The sequence below is a fragment of the Apteryx mantelli genome, chromosome 2, assembly GCF_036417845.1.
Source record: "Apteryx mantelli isolate bAptMan1 chromosome 2, bAptMan1.hap1, whole genome shotgun sequence".
Taxonomy (NCBI): Eukaryota; Metazoa; Chordata; class Aves; order Apterygiformes; family Apterygidae; genus Apteryx; species Apteryx mantelli.
In genome coordinates, this window is record NC_089979.1 from 167,813,450 (window position 1) to 167,833,389 (window position 19,940).

General features: G+C 42.7%; 1 protein-coding gene across 1 annotated transcript in view; it reads right to left on the reverse strand.

The window, feature by feature from the left end:
• LOC136991344 (obscurin-like) overlaps positions 1 to 19,940 on the reverse strand; it is a 138,160-nt gene that overhangs the window by 24,884 nt on the left and 93,336 nt on the right. The window contains 17 exon segments of the mRNA XM_067292210.1: positions 621 to 733; positions 1,078 to 1,211; positions 1,517 to 1,640; positions 3,581 to 3,838; positions 9,034 to 9,054; positions 9,057 to 9,138; positions 10,299 to 10,428; positions 11,047 to 11,149; positions 11,419 to 11,586; positions 12,341 to 12,454; positions 13,715 to 13,892; positions 15,173 to 15,331; positions 16,088 to 16,252; positions 17,608 to 17,724; positions 18,107 to 18,266; positions 18,677 to 18,850; positions 19,599 to 19,681. Of these exon segments, the coding sequence (XP_067148311.1) occupies positions 621 to 733; positions 1,078 to 1,211; positions 1,517 to 1,640; positions 3,581 to 3,838; positions 9,034 to 9,054; positions 9,057 to 9,138; positions 10,299 to 10,428; positions 11,047 to 11,149; positions 11,419 to 11,586; positions 12,341 to 12,454; positions 13,715 to 13,892; positions 15,173 to 15,331; positions 16,088 to 16,252; positions 17,608 to 17,724; positions 18,107 to 18,266; positions 18,677 to 18,850; positions 19,599 to 19,681 (2,283 nt within the window).

Sequence of the window (19,940 nt, forward strand, 5' to 3'; positions counted from 1 at the left end):
CACTTTCTGCGCATCTTGGTCTCCTAAACCGTCTTGGTTGCCCCTCCCTGCTGAAGGGGCTACAGTGACACTGGAGACAACACAGGTCAAGGTGCATGGTTGTGGTGAACCAGTACAGCTGTTCCTACATTGTCCTCTCATGAAAAGGCACTTCTGGGCACAAATTGAAACACAGGAAATTCTGTCTGAACATAAGAAAAAAACACTTTCTTTACTGTGGGGGTGGTTGAACATTGGAAAAGATTGTCCAGAGAAGTTCTGGATTCTCCATCCTTGAAGATATTCAAAACCCAACTGGACAGAGTCCTGGGCAACCTGCTCTAGCTCTTGAGCCGTGGGGTTGGACTAGACGATTTCCAGAGGTTCCTTTGAACCTCAACTATTCTGTGATAACATGAAAGAGAAGGTAGAAAAAATATCTCCAACACCCAACAGGCATTTGCGGGTCCCAGAGACAGCTGAAGCTGATTTGACAATCTCTGTATCACAGTCTATAGACGTGACCCCGAATCAGTGTAAGAGGCATAGGATAAAAGAATAAAAGAAATTCCCCACAAAAATACTGCTCTGTAATCCTTTCTGTGGTCCTTATTCCCTGTCAGGGAAACATCTTCACTCACCTTAAACCACAAAACAGTAGGCTGAGGGTTTCCTTCAATAACTGCCTGAAATTTGGCAGGCTCCCCAGAATTCACCTGCACATCCTCGATTGTCACTTGCATGTAGGGTGCACCTGGTGAGACACAAGGGTTTGCGGCCATCACGATACCATAAATTTATTCATGGTCTGCTGATGAAAGCTGAGTTACTCAAATGGGATTTCCAGGACTGGCCATTTAGGATGTGACATTGGTTGAATGTCAAATCAAGAGATATCACAGCATCATATATGGGTTTATTTTCACTGGCATTACCTTTAGCCCTCCTGTTTGCTGGCTTATGTGTTATTTTTTGTTTAATAGTTACTGCTCGAGAAATGCAAGTACTTCAGAAAACAGACACCGAGAGATATCACCGAAGGAGAAGACAACGGGACAATCATGGGATCAGGGAGAGGAAAACAAGGTTGTTCCTTACTTGTTGGGGTCTTCTCCTCAGTCTTATACACACGAGTTCTTTCCGTGGTCTCAATATAAACTTCACTGTGCACATCCCAGACCACATCTCCTTCTCTTCTATACCAGTCTCCTGCCTCCGTGGCTGGTGATGTTCTTTCATGAAGACCAAGAGTAAATATCATTACACAGTCACACACAACTACGGAGATACAGGATTAGACTCTCAAGTTTACCATTATTTACTTAAACTTAATACAAGAAGATTTTGTTTGGGGAATTAATTTCTCCCCAACTTTTTCCATCCTTCTTGCACGACACACAAGTTAACAGGACTCTAAGGATTCCACTAAACCCACAAGAATCACTTTGAGTCACCACCTACTTCCTTAACTAGAACTTGTTTCTCTTACGACAAAGTCTGCCGTGTTCAGAAATCTGTGTGCAGGATCTGTATTTACCTGGTGATGGGAACTGTGCGTTCCTGAGCCCTTTCCGCTCCAGCAGCCGTCTCTTTGCGGGAAGGACCAGGCCTGGGTTTTGTTGCACTTGGTTCTTCAGTTGGAATTTGGCTTCGTGCTTTGTCTGGCAGCAGAAATAAGGCAAGTTAGACACGTCACTGATGAAGGCACACCTGAAACCAGTCTCCGATCGAGTCCATCTGACTTCAGCCAAGAGCAATCGCTGAAGCTAAGAGGAGGATTTGGCCCTTTTGAGAAGACAACATGCAGCAAAGGGATTGAATAACATCTGAGACGCTGAATGATGGAACACCGGTGACTGGGCAAAACTAACTTTTTTTTGAGGAAACACACACAGGCACAAATAGGAAAGGCAGCCAATAGGGACGCAACAAGAAACATGATAACTGAAAGGAAAATGTCTATTCAATGCATCCATTTTACTAGATAATTTAAGTGTGTTTGACTTCCACCATGTGGATATGATGAAATGCCCAGTGCTCGATGGCAGTTTAGATAGTCTTATTCTTTCATTATTATTTTACCAGATGCATCCTCAAAAATTGGTTTGATCTTCCATTCCAAAAGTAACCAATTGTCCTTTGATATTGACTGTTTGAGCTACCTCCTAGGATAAAGAGCGTCAGCCCCTTTTTCATCTGAGGAGTCAAATGTCAAATTGAGAGACATCATCTTCCCAGCAGGAAAGGTCTTTGGCGGAGCACTCTGGGAATGTTTAATGATGGCTGGTTTTGGAAAAAAAGCAGCAGCTTTCAGGAACGGCATAGGACAGCTCTCCCAGGACGGAAAACATGGTTATTCACAGCATTACTGGTAGGATCAGAGAGTACAGGTGGATAGGAAACGTACTTGTGCTTTCCTATAGCCAGCACTGTTGAAATATTTGCCTCTTTTTTAATCAAAGTGCGTGATAAAAGGGACAGCTGTCAAGTCTCCAATTTATTAAAATAATTCCCCATGTTAATAACACCTTCAATTGTTTAAAGGACTGAAAAACTATTCCATTTGCTATTCACTGCTCCATCGTTTCTTTAGTTACAGCTAAGTAAATAATCTGTCCTATTTGGCATCTGCTTCTGATGATTTTTGAGTCATCCTGCTTTACCAGAGGTTATTTTCATGGATAATTTTCCCCTAAAAAGGAGAAGAGGCTTTAAAGCCCATTCATTTCTCATGTTGGATTTTGGGGTCTGATTCCATGAAATCCATCTTTTCTTGTTAAGTTTTAGACAAAAAGATCCCATTTTTTAAACAGCATCTGGAGTCTGCAGGCTGAAGGCTGCTTGACGGTGTCCTTTTTAGGTCACACTGGTTTAAGGACAGTTATTCTGACTTGACACAGCGACCACTCAGACAAGTTGTTATGGCAGCAAGCATAAGGAGAAGCAGAAGAAGGACTGCAGCCCACTCATATTTTTAAAAACAACGCACGCATGAAAGCCAGATTCTCCTAGCAAGACGTAATCACGCACAGCATTGGTTTTAATCACAGGGCAACTGCTGAGTAATCTATTAAGTCTCCAGTGCCAGTGAAACGCAAGTGAAGTTGTCATGCCCAAGATCCTAGAAAATCCACAGCAGCCGGTAAGGGGGTGTTAAAGAAATTTCCAGCTTGCTAATGGCAAAGAGTTAAAAAATAAATAAATGAATAAATAAAAAGAGAGAGAGAAAGAGAGATAGAAAAGGAAAAAAGAAGCAACCTTCCTTCCCCCATCTCAGCAAATCCAAAACCAAATAACTTCTGAAATTGCAATGGAAAAAAAATACCCTCAAAACATTAAAACAAGTCCAGAACTGGAAAAATCCTCTATGCCTCCACTTTGGAGAGGTGGCAGACTAAAAACTCTGCTTAGATATGAAGCTAAGCTTGTGTCCCCAGCCTATAGCCCCAGGTGTCGTGGTGTCTGAATGTTCTCTCTTAACCTGCAACTGTTCAGAATACAAAGGAACAAAAAAACTTAGGAAAAAATCATTATTGGTGAGTTCAGCAATTTTGTCTCTCTTGACTCCATAGGACATTTTCCCGCTTAATTCCAGACCTACCATGCCCTGCAGCAATTTGGGTTTGGGTACTGGCTTCGTGAGCTATCAGAGGAGGCCCAGTTCCCCTTTCTGAGCAGGCAGAAGGCACGGACTCGAGAAGGCCGAGACCACCAGCTCCTCCTCTCGCGCCTGGCGGAAGAGTCACAAGCAGTGACGCTGAATCCACAAGCTTCCTTAGAGCCGTCTTGATCTCCTTATCGGCGCGTTCGAGTGAGGCCTGGACAGAAGTCTCCGTCTCTGACTGTGGGGAAGTCTCTCCTATAGACAAGAAGAACAGCTTTTCTCTCTTCAAGGTAAAAGGAACGTATCAGTGTCACCCCACCCACCACAACCAAAGGAGACATTTGCAGTTGCGTCCTTCTCCCCAGCCCTAGAGCAGGGAGTTGATGCCGAAATCCCAGCAGGAGGGACCCTAGCTAGGACTCGCAATAAGGAGCTCGGCACACCGAGCTCCTGGCAGACGTTTCTCACCATGCTGCAATCACTGCACCGCACTGCGCACGCACTCAGCCTCCCATCAGATGACCTGCAGAACATGGGCGGTAACAACGAACGAAGGAGGCCAGCTCCAAGCTCAACTCTACGTGGGCTGCTCTGACAAAAACACCTCTCTTAAGACCAGCGAGATGAACCCAGCTGTGCCCTGTTGTGCCGATACGGAGCCTTATGTGCAAGAACGATGTTATTCCTGCAGAGAAGGGGAAGGAGGAGTGAGCAGGTACCAGACTGACCAGCGCTTCTGGAGAAGGGAGGGGGAAGGATGACAGGGCTGATAATGAGCTTATAAACCTGAGAGGACGGCAGAAGAGACCGTGAAGCTACCACTTACAGAATAATGTATTATTTGTCCTACTTTGCAATACCAGATTTGCTGGGCCCTGCACTGGAAACTAGCTGAAATTTAAATATTTGTACAGGACTGTGCCACTGCAAGGCACTGTAGAGGCTAGGTCAGCTGGTGGGTACAGATGAAGTAATGTACAGAGGTTGTACACAGAGAAGCATTACACAGAGGAAGACGCAACTCCGACCTCAAGACAACTCAAAGTCTTGAGGGCAGAGAGAAGACAAAAGCTTTTCATACATATAAATGGCTTCTCAAGCTCATGTCCTTGCAGAACAACTACCCCGTAGACAAATAACATGGTTTCATTCCCAGTCAGCGCTGGCAGGAGAGGATAGGATAGGATAGGATAGGATAGGATAGGATAGGATAGGATAATTTGGATTGGAAAGGACCTCAAGAGGTAATCTAGTCCAATCTCCTGCCCAAGACTCTTTCCACTAATCTCGACAAGGTACAACAAAGGCACAGACAATATCTAGCAATATCCTCAACTACTTATCAAGATAGACAAAATCTGTGCCAGATTAAGACTTTTCCTCATGTCCCTGATGTGGCTTGCAAAGCAAGAGTGCCAACCCAAACCATAATTTGGGCCACGACAAAACTGGCTAAAAAGCTCCATTTTAAAACACCCTGTTTTGGTGCCTAAACCTTCAGTATTTTAAAAATGTTTCCCATAGGAATAAGAAACAAATACTACCCCCGTGGGTAGTAAAAAAGCATTCTGATTGTTTTTTTGGCAGCCTATAAAATCCCTTGCCCCAGGGTTGAGCATGTGCCAAAAGGCCCAGCTCTGCAACCTTTTGAGCCAATTCGCAAGGAGAGTTAGCAGGTATCATGCTGACAGAAAAAATAAGAGCACTTGCATACAAATGAGGAAATTCCCACTTTGCAGATGTCCACTGAAATGCCCATAAAGTGAGTTTCCAGCTGTTAGGAGCAATGATAATTAGCGGCAAATAGCCATGATGACTATACTGCAAGTCCAAACCTACACAGAACTATCTCAGAAAACATGTGCTTCTCCTTGTTTTTTATTTTTCCTGTTTGTCCATCCTTACCCTGTGGGAAGCTCAGACATCTTCCCTGAAGTTGGGATTTTTTAATAAAGACAAAAAATCAGATGTTCTTCCTTGGCAGGATTTGTCAGAGCAAAGGAAAGCTCGAAATGAAAAAACAAAAGAAATTCTGCCTCAAAAACGGGCTTGATTCCCTCAGCCTTCGCCTGATTTTAGGTTTGGCCCTGACTTGTTTGATGTCATTCACACAGAGGAAAGTCCTGTAGCTGTTTTCATTCTGCTCCTTTCCCATCCTTGAGAAAATAAATTCTCGTGACAGACCTCAGCAGGCGAAAGTTGAAGCCTGCATTTGCATCAGCCCCCTTTGAAGACATCTCATTGGATTTTTGTTTTTAATATTGTTGAGGGAAGAAGCAAGTCTTGCTCACTCCATGTCCCACCAACCCGTCATTGTTCATCAGCACTGATCTGGATGGAAGATGCTTAAATGTTTCTCTAGATAAATCTTGCGATTCCTTGATGTTCCTGCTGTGATTGCCACCACCTGGTGCTGTCCTGTGAGCTGGGCAGCTGCCAATAAGTGAACTATTTGGAAATAAAGGAAGCACTCTTAGTATCTCTTGGGGAGAAAATATATTTCAGCTTAACCAGGCTTAATTTAATTATGGTATCATGGTCAAATCAATTAAACGCTCTTTTTGCAAATGAATATACTCGCCCTTCGTCCCCTGGGCAAACAGGTATAACGTGACCAGAACTGGGCAATGATGTTTTACATGGAATAGATGCGAGCCTGCAGGATGACCCTGACAGTTGTTAACACGTGGTGGCCGCGGGGCTAGCACAGCTTCGTTCAAAGTCAACCCTGCGTCACACGCGTGCACCTCTAGGTCGAACCAGTGGTGCTTTAAGCTCAAGTTAAGAGGACTGCTGAGGCAGAGGTTCTCCAACACTTCTGGCTCGCGAGCTACTGCGGCATTCAGAGCTCCTCCATGCTGCTCATCCAGCCCCTTTCCTCCCTGTTTAGTGATGGCACACAGAATCAAGCTACCAAAATGAGGAGTTTGAATTTGAGCTGAGGTTAAGTCAAACTAACGCTGCGGTGAGGACACCCCTGTGGCAGACAGGTATTTTCCCGGTTCCAAAATGTTATATGGGAACCTTTTGGCCCACGCTCTCTCTCTCAGGCCAAAAACCAGGAACACAACACCGACACATGTTTTGAAGTTCCAGTTCAACCTTGAAGAAGCATGCAAGGGGATGAGCATTGCTCAAAATTATCCAGTCTGAAATCTGAGTTGGAAGCATCCCTAAAAGTAGGTTCTTTTGCTTCAACGCTTCTGAAACTGTCCCTAAAAACTGCAGCTAGAGCCCACCTAGAGTCACGTTCTTGGGTTGCAACCCAACTCCTGCTGAAGTCAATGGGAGAAGTGGACTAGCTGGTGGAGCACTGAGTGCCGTTAATAAACAAAAACACAGAAACCCGGTGATACAGAACATTTATTGATATTAAGTCAGCAGCTAACAGATCTTGCATTCAGATTTTTTTGTCCTGCTGTTTTGTATCTCAAGCCAACCGAGCTTTCCACTTCTTTAATTTACCTGCAGGAATTATAGTAAAACATTCTTTGTATTAAAATTTTTAATACAACTGTATGTTTTCATCTACACGAAATAAATTCCCACACATCTCATTAGTTATCTACACAGTTTAATCACTTACAAGCATAATTATTAACCTCTAGGAAAATATTTTGAAAATAAATGTAAGAGACTTTTCATAAACCTTTCAGGTTTTGAACAGGCTTACACAGGATTTTAAAAATTCCTTTAAATTAATTCTCTTTTGCTTAAATTTCAAAAGAAAATGTAAACAGATGTTAATTGCTTTGGACTAATGAACTGAAATATAGTTATTTCTTCTATGACATCTGAACTACAATTTTCCAGCTTGTTTTAAAAACAAAAAAAACAAAAAAAAAATCAAAAAATGAGCATCAATCAATGGATCAATCAATCAAGGATTATAAAGATGGAAAGAGAAAGCCTTCGTGAGATCCATCTGTCCTCCTTTTCTCTGCCAGATGAACCTGATTTCCTCGATAGCTAGATCGAGGCTGGTTCTTGGTTGTCAAGAAAGCGGCAAAATCCCTCTTCGGTCAAGGGCATTATGCCAGATTCATCCCTGACGTGATTCTGTTCAAAACAATCATCTTGTCTCATGGGTGAGCCTGGCTCAGCACTACTCTTTGCTCCCTTCGTCCTGAACCAGCTCGCTCTTGATTCCTCTGCGAAGATGAGTCATTTCCTTCCCTATAGCCAAGTCTGGGCAACAGCACAGCACCGATCACAAACGACTTCCTAACACTTCTACAGCCTCCAGGCAATCTCCAGATCACGTTTCTTCAATCAACCTCACAAAATCTTTTATCGCTGTGGGTATTACAGCATATGAGTAATTCAGGGCTGAATGTATATATTTAAAACCCCGAGAGCTGAGCAATGCTTCTAACGCTGTTTTACAACCCTTGTTCATTTTTATAACATCTTCTGCCTCCGTACAAGAAAACTTCATCAAGACATGCTGCCCTAACAGTAATTTGTCTGTGTTCCTCTACGTCTTGCGTGCAACTTATTTTTCTCTCTTTAGGTCACAGCAAGGACAAAGCATTCAAATACTTCAAGGTTTATCCTACTGAGACGGTTACGGTATTGCTGTACTAACACCATTCTCCCTGCAATGCTTTTGAACTTTTGATGGTTTTCTGATAAAGGACTGCAAGGACAGTGCTTGTGCCCATGCCCAGTAGGCCAAGCATACTTCTAACTAGTATCAGCAACCAGCTTCCCATGTCGGTGAACAGTCCTTACTCAGATGAAGCCTCTCATCTAAACTCAGTCTGAATTCACGCTGAATAAGAAGATAACTTCAAGCAGTCGCACCGTAAAAGTGCTAAGAAAGAGATGCCTCACTGGATGGGTGTAAGATCAGTCCACATCACCCTATCAATTCAATTGGAAAAAAAAATGCAGAAAAAAAGGGAATAGGTTCTACGACTATGTGGGGTGTAATACCTGAACAGCCCTTGCTAACGGGTGAAGTAATATTGCTCAGGACATACAGCTATTAGTTCTGCTTTCTCAATCATTCCAGATGCTGCTCAGTGGTATTTCAGGAAGAGATCACAATACACCTGCAGCTTTACTTACAGGACCCTGGTTTTTTTGTCAGCAACCCTTAACTCATGTTCTGCCAAACTGACCCACACCTTTTCAAGTACTCCAACGGGAAGAGAAACATTTTCTTGCATTAGTGGCGGTGTGACATACCCTTCACTTGCTCCTCTTTTTCCATATAATGCACTTTTGAGCATTATATGATGAAGTTGATTTGCCAGGTTTAGAAATCAACAGATGGTGATGGCTGTAGAGCTGAGCTGCAACATACCCATGCACCTCTCGATAGACATACAGATACGTGTACACTGACAATCAACATGGATAAGGTGGCAAACATATTCGATCCTCAGTGAGATGGTTTTCGAGTAAATCACTGACATACTCACAGAGCTGGTCAAGGATCATACCTTCTATGGTAATGGCTTGGCTCCTCTCCTCTCCTGAGTCAGGGCTGCTGCACTGTGGTGGTAAAGGTCTGCTCCGCTTTTCGCTGACCCTAATCTGTTCACCAGCTAAAGAGAATCATGCAGTACTGAATAAAATGCAGGATGGTTTTATACGATACAACTCTTCTATACGATACTGCAGCTAAGTTAGGAAATTCATTGCAACTCACAGCAGAAAGGGAGGAAGACGTGACCCCAAAACCTAAGCTAGGGTCTGAATGAAGACGTTGCTGCTCAGCGGAGTTCATTATAATGCTTTAGCACAAATGACTCACATGCACAGACAAGTTACAGCACATAGGCTAACCTACAGTTACTTGCAGGTCGCTCTGCAGCCTGTGGCTCTGCCCTGAGGTGGCTCTATCTCCACCAACAGACACATATTCCTATCTTCTGCCATTTAAATGGTAGTCAAACAGGGGTTTTTGTTTATCAGCCATTTGTCCACCAAGTCTTATTCAGCCCAGGAAATACGGGATTTGGGGATCTTAGCTTATCACAAATGCAACGTAATGTAATTTTGCTAAACTTTTAGTAGAAGTCATTAAATTATATCAGATTACCTAGCAATTTATGCAGAATAACTGAAGCTGCTGTGAGCTAAGAGCCATTTACCATCGTTCAGCTGACCCAGGATAAGTTCATAAATTATGGTCAACTGTTATTATACCTGAGCCCTGAGAGCTTGTTCGTATTTTATTACAATGAATGCATAACTTGTGACTAACTTTTAAAAGATTTTTTTATATTACATTCAAATTATTTTAATCTCTTAGATGCTTCCAGGTATACTTTTTAAATAAACAGGAATTCCAGTGGTTTTCACTTGTATTGAAATCTGATTTTTTCTTTGGGGTTTGGATGCTTTCTTTGCAGCAGCATGAATCTGTTCTTAATTTAAAAACGGTCCAGAAACAAAACTTCATGTCCAATTGCTCCTAAACTTTGCACAGAGGTAGCCCTAGAGGTCTGGATCTGTCTTTAAGCTCCAGAATAAGCTGTTCTTATTTGAACAACCAAAATCTCAGATCAGAATATTCTGAAGCTTTGGGATGATCACAGACCAGGCCCACTTCAGGAGAACCTCACTTTTATGATGAGCTTTTCTGACATGACATGCAACAACAATTAATCAGCCACTAATCTCATACAATCTCTCCGAGGAAAAGGAATTCTCCTATTTATGACATGTCAGACAGCAGATCTTTACATCTCTTTGAACTTACTTCACATTCATAGTATCCCATATCTTCCCTGGCAGGGTTCTTGATCACCAGGACTAACATGCCACTCTGTGGTTCACTGAAAGTCTGGTATTTACTTGTGTCCAACAGCTGCGCACCATCTTTGTACCACCTGCATGGGGAAAATACTGAATGTAAACCAGGAGAAAATACGCAGTGTCAAGGAGTCCCCAGCTCACTCATCCACCTATCAGGCCAGCGGGCAAACAACTCAAGAGTCAACCATTAGAGAAAAGTCTGGATCCCACATTGGCTTTAATTTCCTGGCAGACAGAGCTGCAGATAGATCACACATGGATACTTGTACTCATCAGGCCTATGAGATACCGCTCAAGAAATCTCATTAGCCAATGCAGGGAGCAGTGGTCCCAATCCCGAGAAGCTATATTGAGCTTTTTATCTGAATACCCCAGACTGGTTGCTGATAGAATCAACTCAAGTGTAGGGCAGGGAACATGAAGGATTCATAAAATGTTGTCAGGGCATTAGATCTGATACAGTCCTATATCAGGTATTTTCTGTAGGTGTTTCTTTTCAGGTGCTTGCTGGAATAAATTGCATGAGAATGCCAAGAAGGTTGGGACCAGGAAAAGCCAGGATTGGGATGGGGACAAGCTGGAGGACACAGAGATGAAGGGTTCATAACCTTGAAGGACAGGGCAGGAGACTGTTCTGACCACCGAAAATGGGAAAAGAGAATTTGTTCCAAAGCGACTTCTAAAGAACTGACCTGATTTGAGGCCTAGGTGCTCCTTCAATAGTACAGGTAAACTGAGCATCTTCGCCGTCAATGTAATAAGCATTTCTAACCGTGTTCACAAACCGTGGTGGCACTGCAAAGCAAGGATAAATGTAGCCAACAGCTGGAACTATGACAACACCCTGACAGATGCAAGGGATGTGTCCCCGACCAGATAATTCTTCCACACAAGACCCTAAAGACCCCATTTTCTAGGAACAATTCACTACTGTACCATCAAAGAACTTTCTCAAGGGAGTATACTGCATATATTATACCGAACTTCTTCATTGCCTTAATATTCATGTTTAGGGGATTACATAACAGACCCCTTGGAAACAATGCATCTGTGCAGGATTTTACCTTGAACAAGGATCTTTCCTAACGTACTGGTACTTCCAGCAGGACTGGAAGCAAAGCACATGTACTGTCCCGAGTCACTGCCTGCTAGGTTGTCCAAGATCAGTGTGCACGAACCATCAGGATCTTCTATTATAATGTGATGGGGATCCACCTCCACTGGCTTCCCATCTTAAAGACACAGGGGGAAAAAAAAAAGTCTTAGTAAATAGTTTGGTATCAATTATGTTTTCTCCCTAGGAATTGCATCCAGCTCTTTTGTCAAGAGGTCCAAGAGCTGTATTTGTTTTCTGCAGCTGAACCTGGTAGTTGAGCAACGAGCTCATCCTCCTCCAGCTCTCTGCAGTACATCCTGTGAACAAAGCACTGCTCCAAGTCACACTCTGCTCTGTTGGGGGATCTCATTCATCATCAATCCTCATTTAAAAATGAAACTCTCCCAAAGTATGTGCTGTGCAGTTGAAGCTCTTACTTGCTACCAAGTGCAGTAAAAGAAACACTTATAAAGAGACTGCAAGCATGCAGAACATATTTTTACGAGGTGTGAACTTATTGCAAAGCTGTTTCCCCTGCAATATAGTTACGCTGAGAAAAGGAACGTGTCCACAGAGCTGCCTGTGTTATCACATAGAAGGGTCCGAGCTAGTGTAACAAGTTACTCATTTCCAAGAAGTTGTTTAACTGCAACAAGATGTGGCTTCGTAGGGACTTATCTGCAAACCTGAAAAGCAGGGTACATTAAGTCACAGGCAGGTCCATGCTACTGCAGCTTGGTTGCCTAGTAGCTAACTTCTTTAAAGCCAGACTCAGGTGTCTCCCAGTGATCAGCTTACAGATTATCCACTGACAACTTCACAAAGAGCAATATGCACAGAGCACAGTCTTGGAATACGCATTTCGTGGCAATATGACTTGCTGCTTATACCTTTATACCAGCAGACGGATGGCTTGGGAGCTCCTGTAACTTTGCAAGCCAGCTTGACTGTCTCTCCCAGCTCAGCTGTACAGACTGCCAGTTCTTCCTCAAAGTCCGGCGGTACTGAAACATCAGAATAAGCATGTCAGGCCTGAGGAGGGGGCTCCGTCCACAGAATGCCTATTGCAAAATAAAGTAACAATAGGCAGAATTTTTGCAGAACTGTGAGGTTCAGAATGGGAACCAGAAAAGAAAATTTTAGCAAGTAATGACTTTCAAGGTGACGTGCTGTTCTTGCTTATTTGAGAATAAGTTGAGCCTGCCAAAAGTTGCTTGTTGGCTTTAGAGATGGGACGTAAAAATCCTGGATTTGTTGCTGATCTGGAAGTATTTTAGGCCATGATTTTAATAAGCACATCCATTATTCAGACACCACACAGCTGTCACAGTTAAGTTAATTCCCCAGTTAATGTGCACCGCTGATAACGAAACCAATATTCTGTTGCTCTGTATGCAGCAAAGTCTATGCTTTGTTAAGAGACTTTCGATTTATTCCTACCACAAGAAGCTATGTAAAATTATTTTGATAGTCTTCCTAATTAGAACACCACTAAAAGCTTAAAAATAAACTGCCCAGACTTGTTTTCAGTGCATATACACCAAAAACAGATCTCTTTCAGATTTCTAAGAAGCCAGACTGACTTATGCAGTAAAGGACATAATTTCTAGCTCCTATCTGGACAATATGGATTTAATATCCTCCTGATAAATTCTGCGGACACCAAATTGGCGTAGTATTAAATGACAGTGAGGATGAAGCAGCCTGGATGACAAAATAAAAATCCAAAGCAAAGCCATGTGTCCCGATAAAACAAAGTAAGCCAGAACTCTGGAATGGAGGACTCAATACCCAACAAAATCACACTGGTACCAGTAGGTCTCTGGGTCAGGTCTCGGGACTCTTCCCACTGGAGTCTGATGCTTTTCATGGAGTGGGACTGTGGTTTTGTCCCCAAATTCTGTCGTCAGTTACCCTTCTGCAATCCCTGCCAGATCAAATGCCTCTCTAGTGACAACTCTGCAATTTGTTAAAACTTCTAAAACACACTGTTGTCCTATGCTGACAAAGGTGCCTGCCCCAGCTCAGGTGAAGCAGCTACGATCGTTCCACCTGAAGCACACTTGCTGCCTAGTCATGCGAGTTGTTATTTATGGCAGTCTGTGATGTGACTGAAGGAAAACCTCTAACCCTAGTTTAGTTTTTGAGGTGGCAGATGACCCTAGAAGGTTCTCTCCCTCCTAGCAACAAAATCGCCTTCCTGAGTCAGGGAGACATCCCCAAGGTAGCACTGGGAGGTTCACGCCATCTCGGGCTGTACTCACTCCAGACAGGCTGACTGATCCGCTCCTGGATGCCACAGATTTCCTTCACCCAGGAATTCTTGATGTTCACTGTACGCGCCTGAAGGAGGTACTTGCGGACTGAGTCTTCTCGTTCGTGCCAGATTTCAAATGCCCGGTCATCTCCTTCCACAAAGTCATTCACGTCTATGTTGTTCAGCTGTGTAACAACAGGAGCATAAGAACGTCAACACCTTTTTTTTTTTTCTTTTTACTTAGAGATGATTTTTGGCCACTACCTCGCTCCCCACAGTAATCCCAGAGTTCAGGAAAGTTCAGATCTGGACCTAGTCTTTGTGGACCACAACCATCTTCAATAAAAGTTTAAAATGGAAATAACTATTTGACACCAGCAAGTCTCCTACTTCCAGAATATATTCCCTTCAGTGGACTTGAGTCACGCGTAAGTCCCATTAAAGTTATATTAGATGCTCCAACAGCAAAAGGGGAAATAGTGATAATTTACACTGCTTTTAAAGATTCTTCAGACTGCACGAGCGATGCAAAGTGGCAGTGGCCGAAGAGCAATCAGGATTTCTTTGCAATCCTTTTTCCAGTACACCTGGCTTTCCGAATAGCAAATAGACATTCTCCCATTTTCCGTCTGGGAGTAATTATCACATTTCAGGAAAACAACAGCCAGAATTAAAGGGTATTCCAAGAGCACAGCGCTGTTGGGCTGACATCAGCACCAAGGAACACCACAGTCGGGCACTACATGAAAAGAAATTACACAGCAGTTGCACTCTGGACAAAGCGTCCTTTTTTGCAGGGGGGACGGGAGGAACAGCCTGTGAATATCAGTGATGACAGTGGTAAGTATTTTTAGAAGGCCCTGACTGGGGCTAGGTCCAGAAATCCACTTTTTTGTTTGTTTGTTTTAACTGGAGCTGAGCATCTAATGCCCTAGGGAAACTCTATGTGCAATTTCGTACAGTTTTAATCTGGGCCCTGAATTTTTGAAGATGAGTTGGTCGCATTGACTTCTAAACAGGAATTGGCTTCAGGAAAGGACGTAACCAGCAGAGAGGAGCTAGTGGAAATGTAGCATATAATTGAAACAACGTTTTCTCCAGTTTACTACCAATCCTACAGACTGCGAATACCAAAGATCTACGAACTCTAGCAAATGCTATAGACAGCACCCCAACCAAAATTCACATCAATTTCATGTAATTAATTAACACACTTTAGTTGTAAACTCATTGCTGCACAGTAAAAATCTGCCTGGGCTTCTGATGATGTCTGATATGTTTCCAACAGCGCTAACTGAGGGATTTGGGGACAGACAGAGATTTTACTTGCGCTTCACAGGCTTTCAGAAACAAAGACATAGTTTGAAAGAATTAGTGAAATGTTCTAGTTTTAGATGACCAGAAGCTGGACATAAAAGTCCTCAATGACAGAGAGATGCTCTAGGTGAGGAGGTAAGGAACAGACCTTCATTATGTTCTTGAAGATGTAACTGTACGTGTCTGTTTTCGTGTCCCGCTTTGGTTTGCAGATCACTATATAATTCTTGAAGAGGAAGACATGTCTTTTGTGTCCTTTCCAAGCCATTCTGGCTCCTGGAGCTCCTTCCCACACAATGAAGTGGCCCTGATGGGAAAAAGAAGGAAGACCGCTTAGCCATAACTGGAATAATTACCGTGGTGGCTCACCATCATCTTCCAGCCAACAGATAACAAATGTTTACTGTTACATCCTCATCTTAAGCACTTTGTTTTCATTACAACACGGCAGAGTGTTTCTAATGCTAAAGGTGATGCATGAGACTGACAGCACTGAGACATGGGCACACAGTGGTCATCATTGCATTGGCCTTTAAATGATATTCTTTCCTGTCAGATAAATACAGAACTCAAGTCCAGTTGTCTCAGGTAGGCAGACTCCTCCAGTACTGATACTAACGGATAATTTATACTGAAAATGCCTAGTGAGCATCTAACTCCTCAGCAATCAACACAAAAAACCCCACTGATGCCAGTAAGCTCAGGAGTTGGACCATGTACCTGGCCCATAAGGGGAGAGAAGGGGCAATAAATAAAATGCTTAAAAATCACGTATGGACCAAACCAAATCTCCTCCTGTCGGGTGAGTGGCTCGCAAAGGCAAATAACTACATTATGTGTGAAGTGGCCCATAAGCTCTGGTACTTCAAATCTTCATCAAACCAGTAGGTTTGACATCTCTCACACGTATAGGGATGCGTCACATATTGAACAATAAAAAAGGCAATAAGGAAATACTCTGTTCAGATATAATTCGTAAAGGAGCTTCTTTTAGGACCAAAGGCTACTTGGAAATTACTGAAGGCACATGCAGCAATAAAACGGAGTGAGAAATTCCAAGTACCTGTCGGATAGGTTCACCAAGGCTTTCCAAGGTCCCTGGATAATTCTCAATGAGCGAGACATGGAGGTTGTTTTCCGCTCTTCGGGTGAGTGCAGATACAACGGCATAAGCCTGCTCCAGCAAGGCACAGTTTTGGCTATTTCTTGCTTTGTTTCGGATTAATTCCTGTAGATGAATGGAGTCGATGTTACAGGGCAGATGTTTCTTTTTAAAAAAAAGGGGCAGGGGGGAGCATTTCCTTGATACCAGAAGAGGTTCCCAGATATCAAACTGTCCTCTAGCTCTTGCATCTGAGCAACTTTTACCCCATTCTCTCACTGTGTGCTCTTTAGCTACCAAATCCTCTCTTTTCCAGCCCATTCTGGGGCCTCCCTGACTATCCATCCTAGCTTTTCCCTGCACCAATTGATACTGAACAAAGACAAAGCTGAAGCATATACCAGACACGCTTCAGTGACTGAAAAAAAAAATAAATAAATAAAACCCCCAAAGCAATCCTAAATGTATCTATTGTATTTGTCTTGCCCTTACCCTGCCGATGATACGAGGCATGCAACTCATGTGGCAGTGCTAAAAAAAAAAATAGATATTTGGTAAAACTAAGAAAGGATGGAAAAAATAGGAAACGGCAGTTATTTCTTCTCACATTTGTTCCTACTGTCCTCTCTCAGCAATGGCGACATGGGAAGCTCCCATGCTCTCTCTCATTTCCAAGAGACCATTAAAACTTTGGTGTTTGTGCTCAGGGGCAGGGGTTCAAAATTAGAAAATTAATTTGAACCTTCTTCAAATGATCCAAGTTAGAACACATAAACATTTTTCAAAATAACATTTTTATAGTATTTTTCTTGGGAAATAGCATTAGGATATCCAAATTTTGGATAAGTGCCAAAATTTTTTTTTGTGGTACGGGCCAGAACCTGAAACCGTAGGACAGATGAAAGCTGTGAGAGGTGAAACAGTTCATGACGGTAAAATGGTGTAAAGCTTTTCAGAAAACAGAACTTTGTCTAATCTTACCATAACGTGTATATGAAATACAAGGAGGGAACTGCTAAGTCAGTATCTTACAGTTTGGAAATTGCTTATTTTTATAACAGATCTGTTGCTGAGTGTGTAGCAATTTCTCCTTGTTATGGATATATACATACACACACATATATATATGTGTGTATATGTATATGTATGTACATATCCATACCTACATGTATAAACATTTTACGTGTATGTGCGTTTGCGCGCGCACACATACATATATTTAAAGTTCATTCGGATAAAGCTTGTTGATCTTTATGGAGTTGGAAACTGTGAACCTCTCCCTGAATTCATATTTACAGAACGCTTTAGAGATCACCATCACTGGTCCAAATTACAGTCTTTCTCACTCAAGCATCTTTCAAGCGGAGTTACAACAGGATGAACGCAGAGAATATGAAAGGAGAATGAAGTCTTTTTCCTCAGAGGCTACACCAAGCAGAACATAAGCCTATTAGATAAAAGTGTGTAACAAAAGCTCCTACCTTGATAATAGTCTGATACTGCTGGATCCTATTTATGGGTTTTTCCAGGTAGTGCTGCAGTGGTGGGATAAGTGGCTGCGAAGGATCTTCAGTAGCTAAAATTTCCTCTGTGTATCTCTAAAGAAATATATACAAGAATGAGGAAAGATTGAGATAAAGTTTTAGAGAAACTAAAATTTAGAGTTTGACTTTTTTATATGACTAATAGCATTTCCTCGAGTTCCTATATTTAATACAACTTTCACCATATACTGTTAACAGTGACATAATCATGTACATATTCATATCTATATAATCTTTATAATATTCATAAGGACATACTGATTGTGTCTACTAGGAAGAGCTAGACAGTAAATACAAAACTACTGTATTTGACAATGATTTCCCATGAAAATATTTAATAATCCTCTTTGGGATCATATTTGAATTAATGCCTATATTTCACGATACAGTGGGTTATCGGATGCACATTCGGTAGGTACTTGGGCTACTGTTTTACCTTGTAGAAATCCTGGACAGCTTTGCTGACAACAACTGACTCAGCCTGTATCCGCCCCACCAGGTACTGGATGTACTTATCAAACTCTGCCTCGTGCTTAATAAAGCACATGGCCACGTCATCATCAGTGTCACATTTCTGCAAGTCTCGGAGGTAGACACTGCAGAAGGGAAAAAAAAGACCTCTGAGGATCAGGTGATGGAATAAGGCTAGCACACCGTCCCAGCAGCCAGACTTTTAAACCAGGCAATCTCAGGTTAATACAGATTAAAGGAAGGACTGAGGGAATGAAGGATATTGCCGTGTTTAACACTTCTCAATTAAATTCACTCAAAAGGGTAAGAAATAAGCAGGACATGAGAAGTCTTGAAGCCCTGGGGACTATTACAGGAGTCCCAGCCCTGTGCTCTGACTTAAGCAATGCCATCATATCTCATCCTAAAATGCCCATCGACTCTTTTACACCCCAAAACTGTCAGTGCTCCACATCCTTTATAGCCTCCATAGTTACTGTAGCTCTGACACCAGGTACAGAAGCTATCCTTCTGTCTCAAATGAAGAGATGCCCACCTGGAATGGAAACGAGCAATATCATCGATGTTTCTGAAGATGGTGGATTTCTGACTGGAAACAGCTCCTGGGACGTTGGGACAGGTCTCAGTGTACTTGAGGTGATGAGTCTGGAAGAACTGTAAATCTTGAATGTAATCCTCTTCTGAGATCAGCAACTCCTGAATAACAATGCTGAAGGGGAGACAAACAGGTGATAAGAAAGCGCAGAACAATCAGCACAATTATTTTTGACATGTCTCTAAAACAGAGATGAACATTTGGTCAGAGGACTCCTTTGAGTAGGTTGACTAGATCTCCCTGGACTATAAAGGGATTTTAGACACTCTGCTTACAGATAGGCACCTACATTACAGACATCTACAGCTGGGCCAGATGAAACTGAGTGCGAGCAACAGGAGGACCTGTGCAGAGTAGACAGCAGCAACTTAGATGGCACGTTATGGAACCAGCAAGATGTTACAGAGGCAAATATCTCTATGACAGCACACTCAGTAGCGCGCTGCACTGCAAGGGAGTAATACACAGCTGAGCAATACAAGTTTGTAGCTGGTCTTCCTAGAGCACTTCCACTCCCTCTTTAGACATCGTGCTCAAATCCAGAGCATCCCAAAGTACAGAGGTACTTAAAAGAGACAACACAAGTTTAAGATTTTTGTGAAATCGGAGAGCCTCCAGAAGGACATCAGGGAAAATCCTCCTTTCAAGCCCACCTTCCAGTATGATTTCAATTGGCTGAAATTTTTCCAAGCTGAAATCACTGGCAAAGCAAAAGTTGCGAGAATCAAGTGAGGGAAAAGGGAGATGGCAGGCCTCAGTGATACAGAAAGGGTGACTCAGGAGGGACCTAGACACCAACATTCATGTTAGTTCAAACAGCAGCAAGGCTAAGCGGTGCCTGTACAATCCGACAAGTGCTTACGTCAGCTTCCTTTTGTATTCATCTTCAGAAACGCATTCTCCAGGGAATTCGGGAGCTTCTGTTGATCCCCACTCTGGTGACAACTACAATACAAGAGAAAGGACATGTTATTCTTCTCGGTTAACAGTGCTTTTGCCAATACGCACAGAGGAATATCCCTCAAAGACCCCTAATCCCTCAGCAATCCCTAATGCAGCAGTGTGAAACTTCTTTCTTGCTTGCTGGAGACTGATTAGGTCTTTCAAGCCCAGGCACCCCTCCACACACAAAAACATAGTCTAATCAAAACGTGAAAAAGCCCCATCATGTTACAGACCCCTTCAATGACCTCCTCACCCTTCA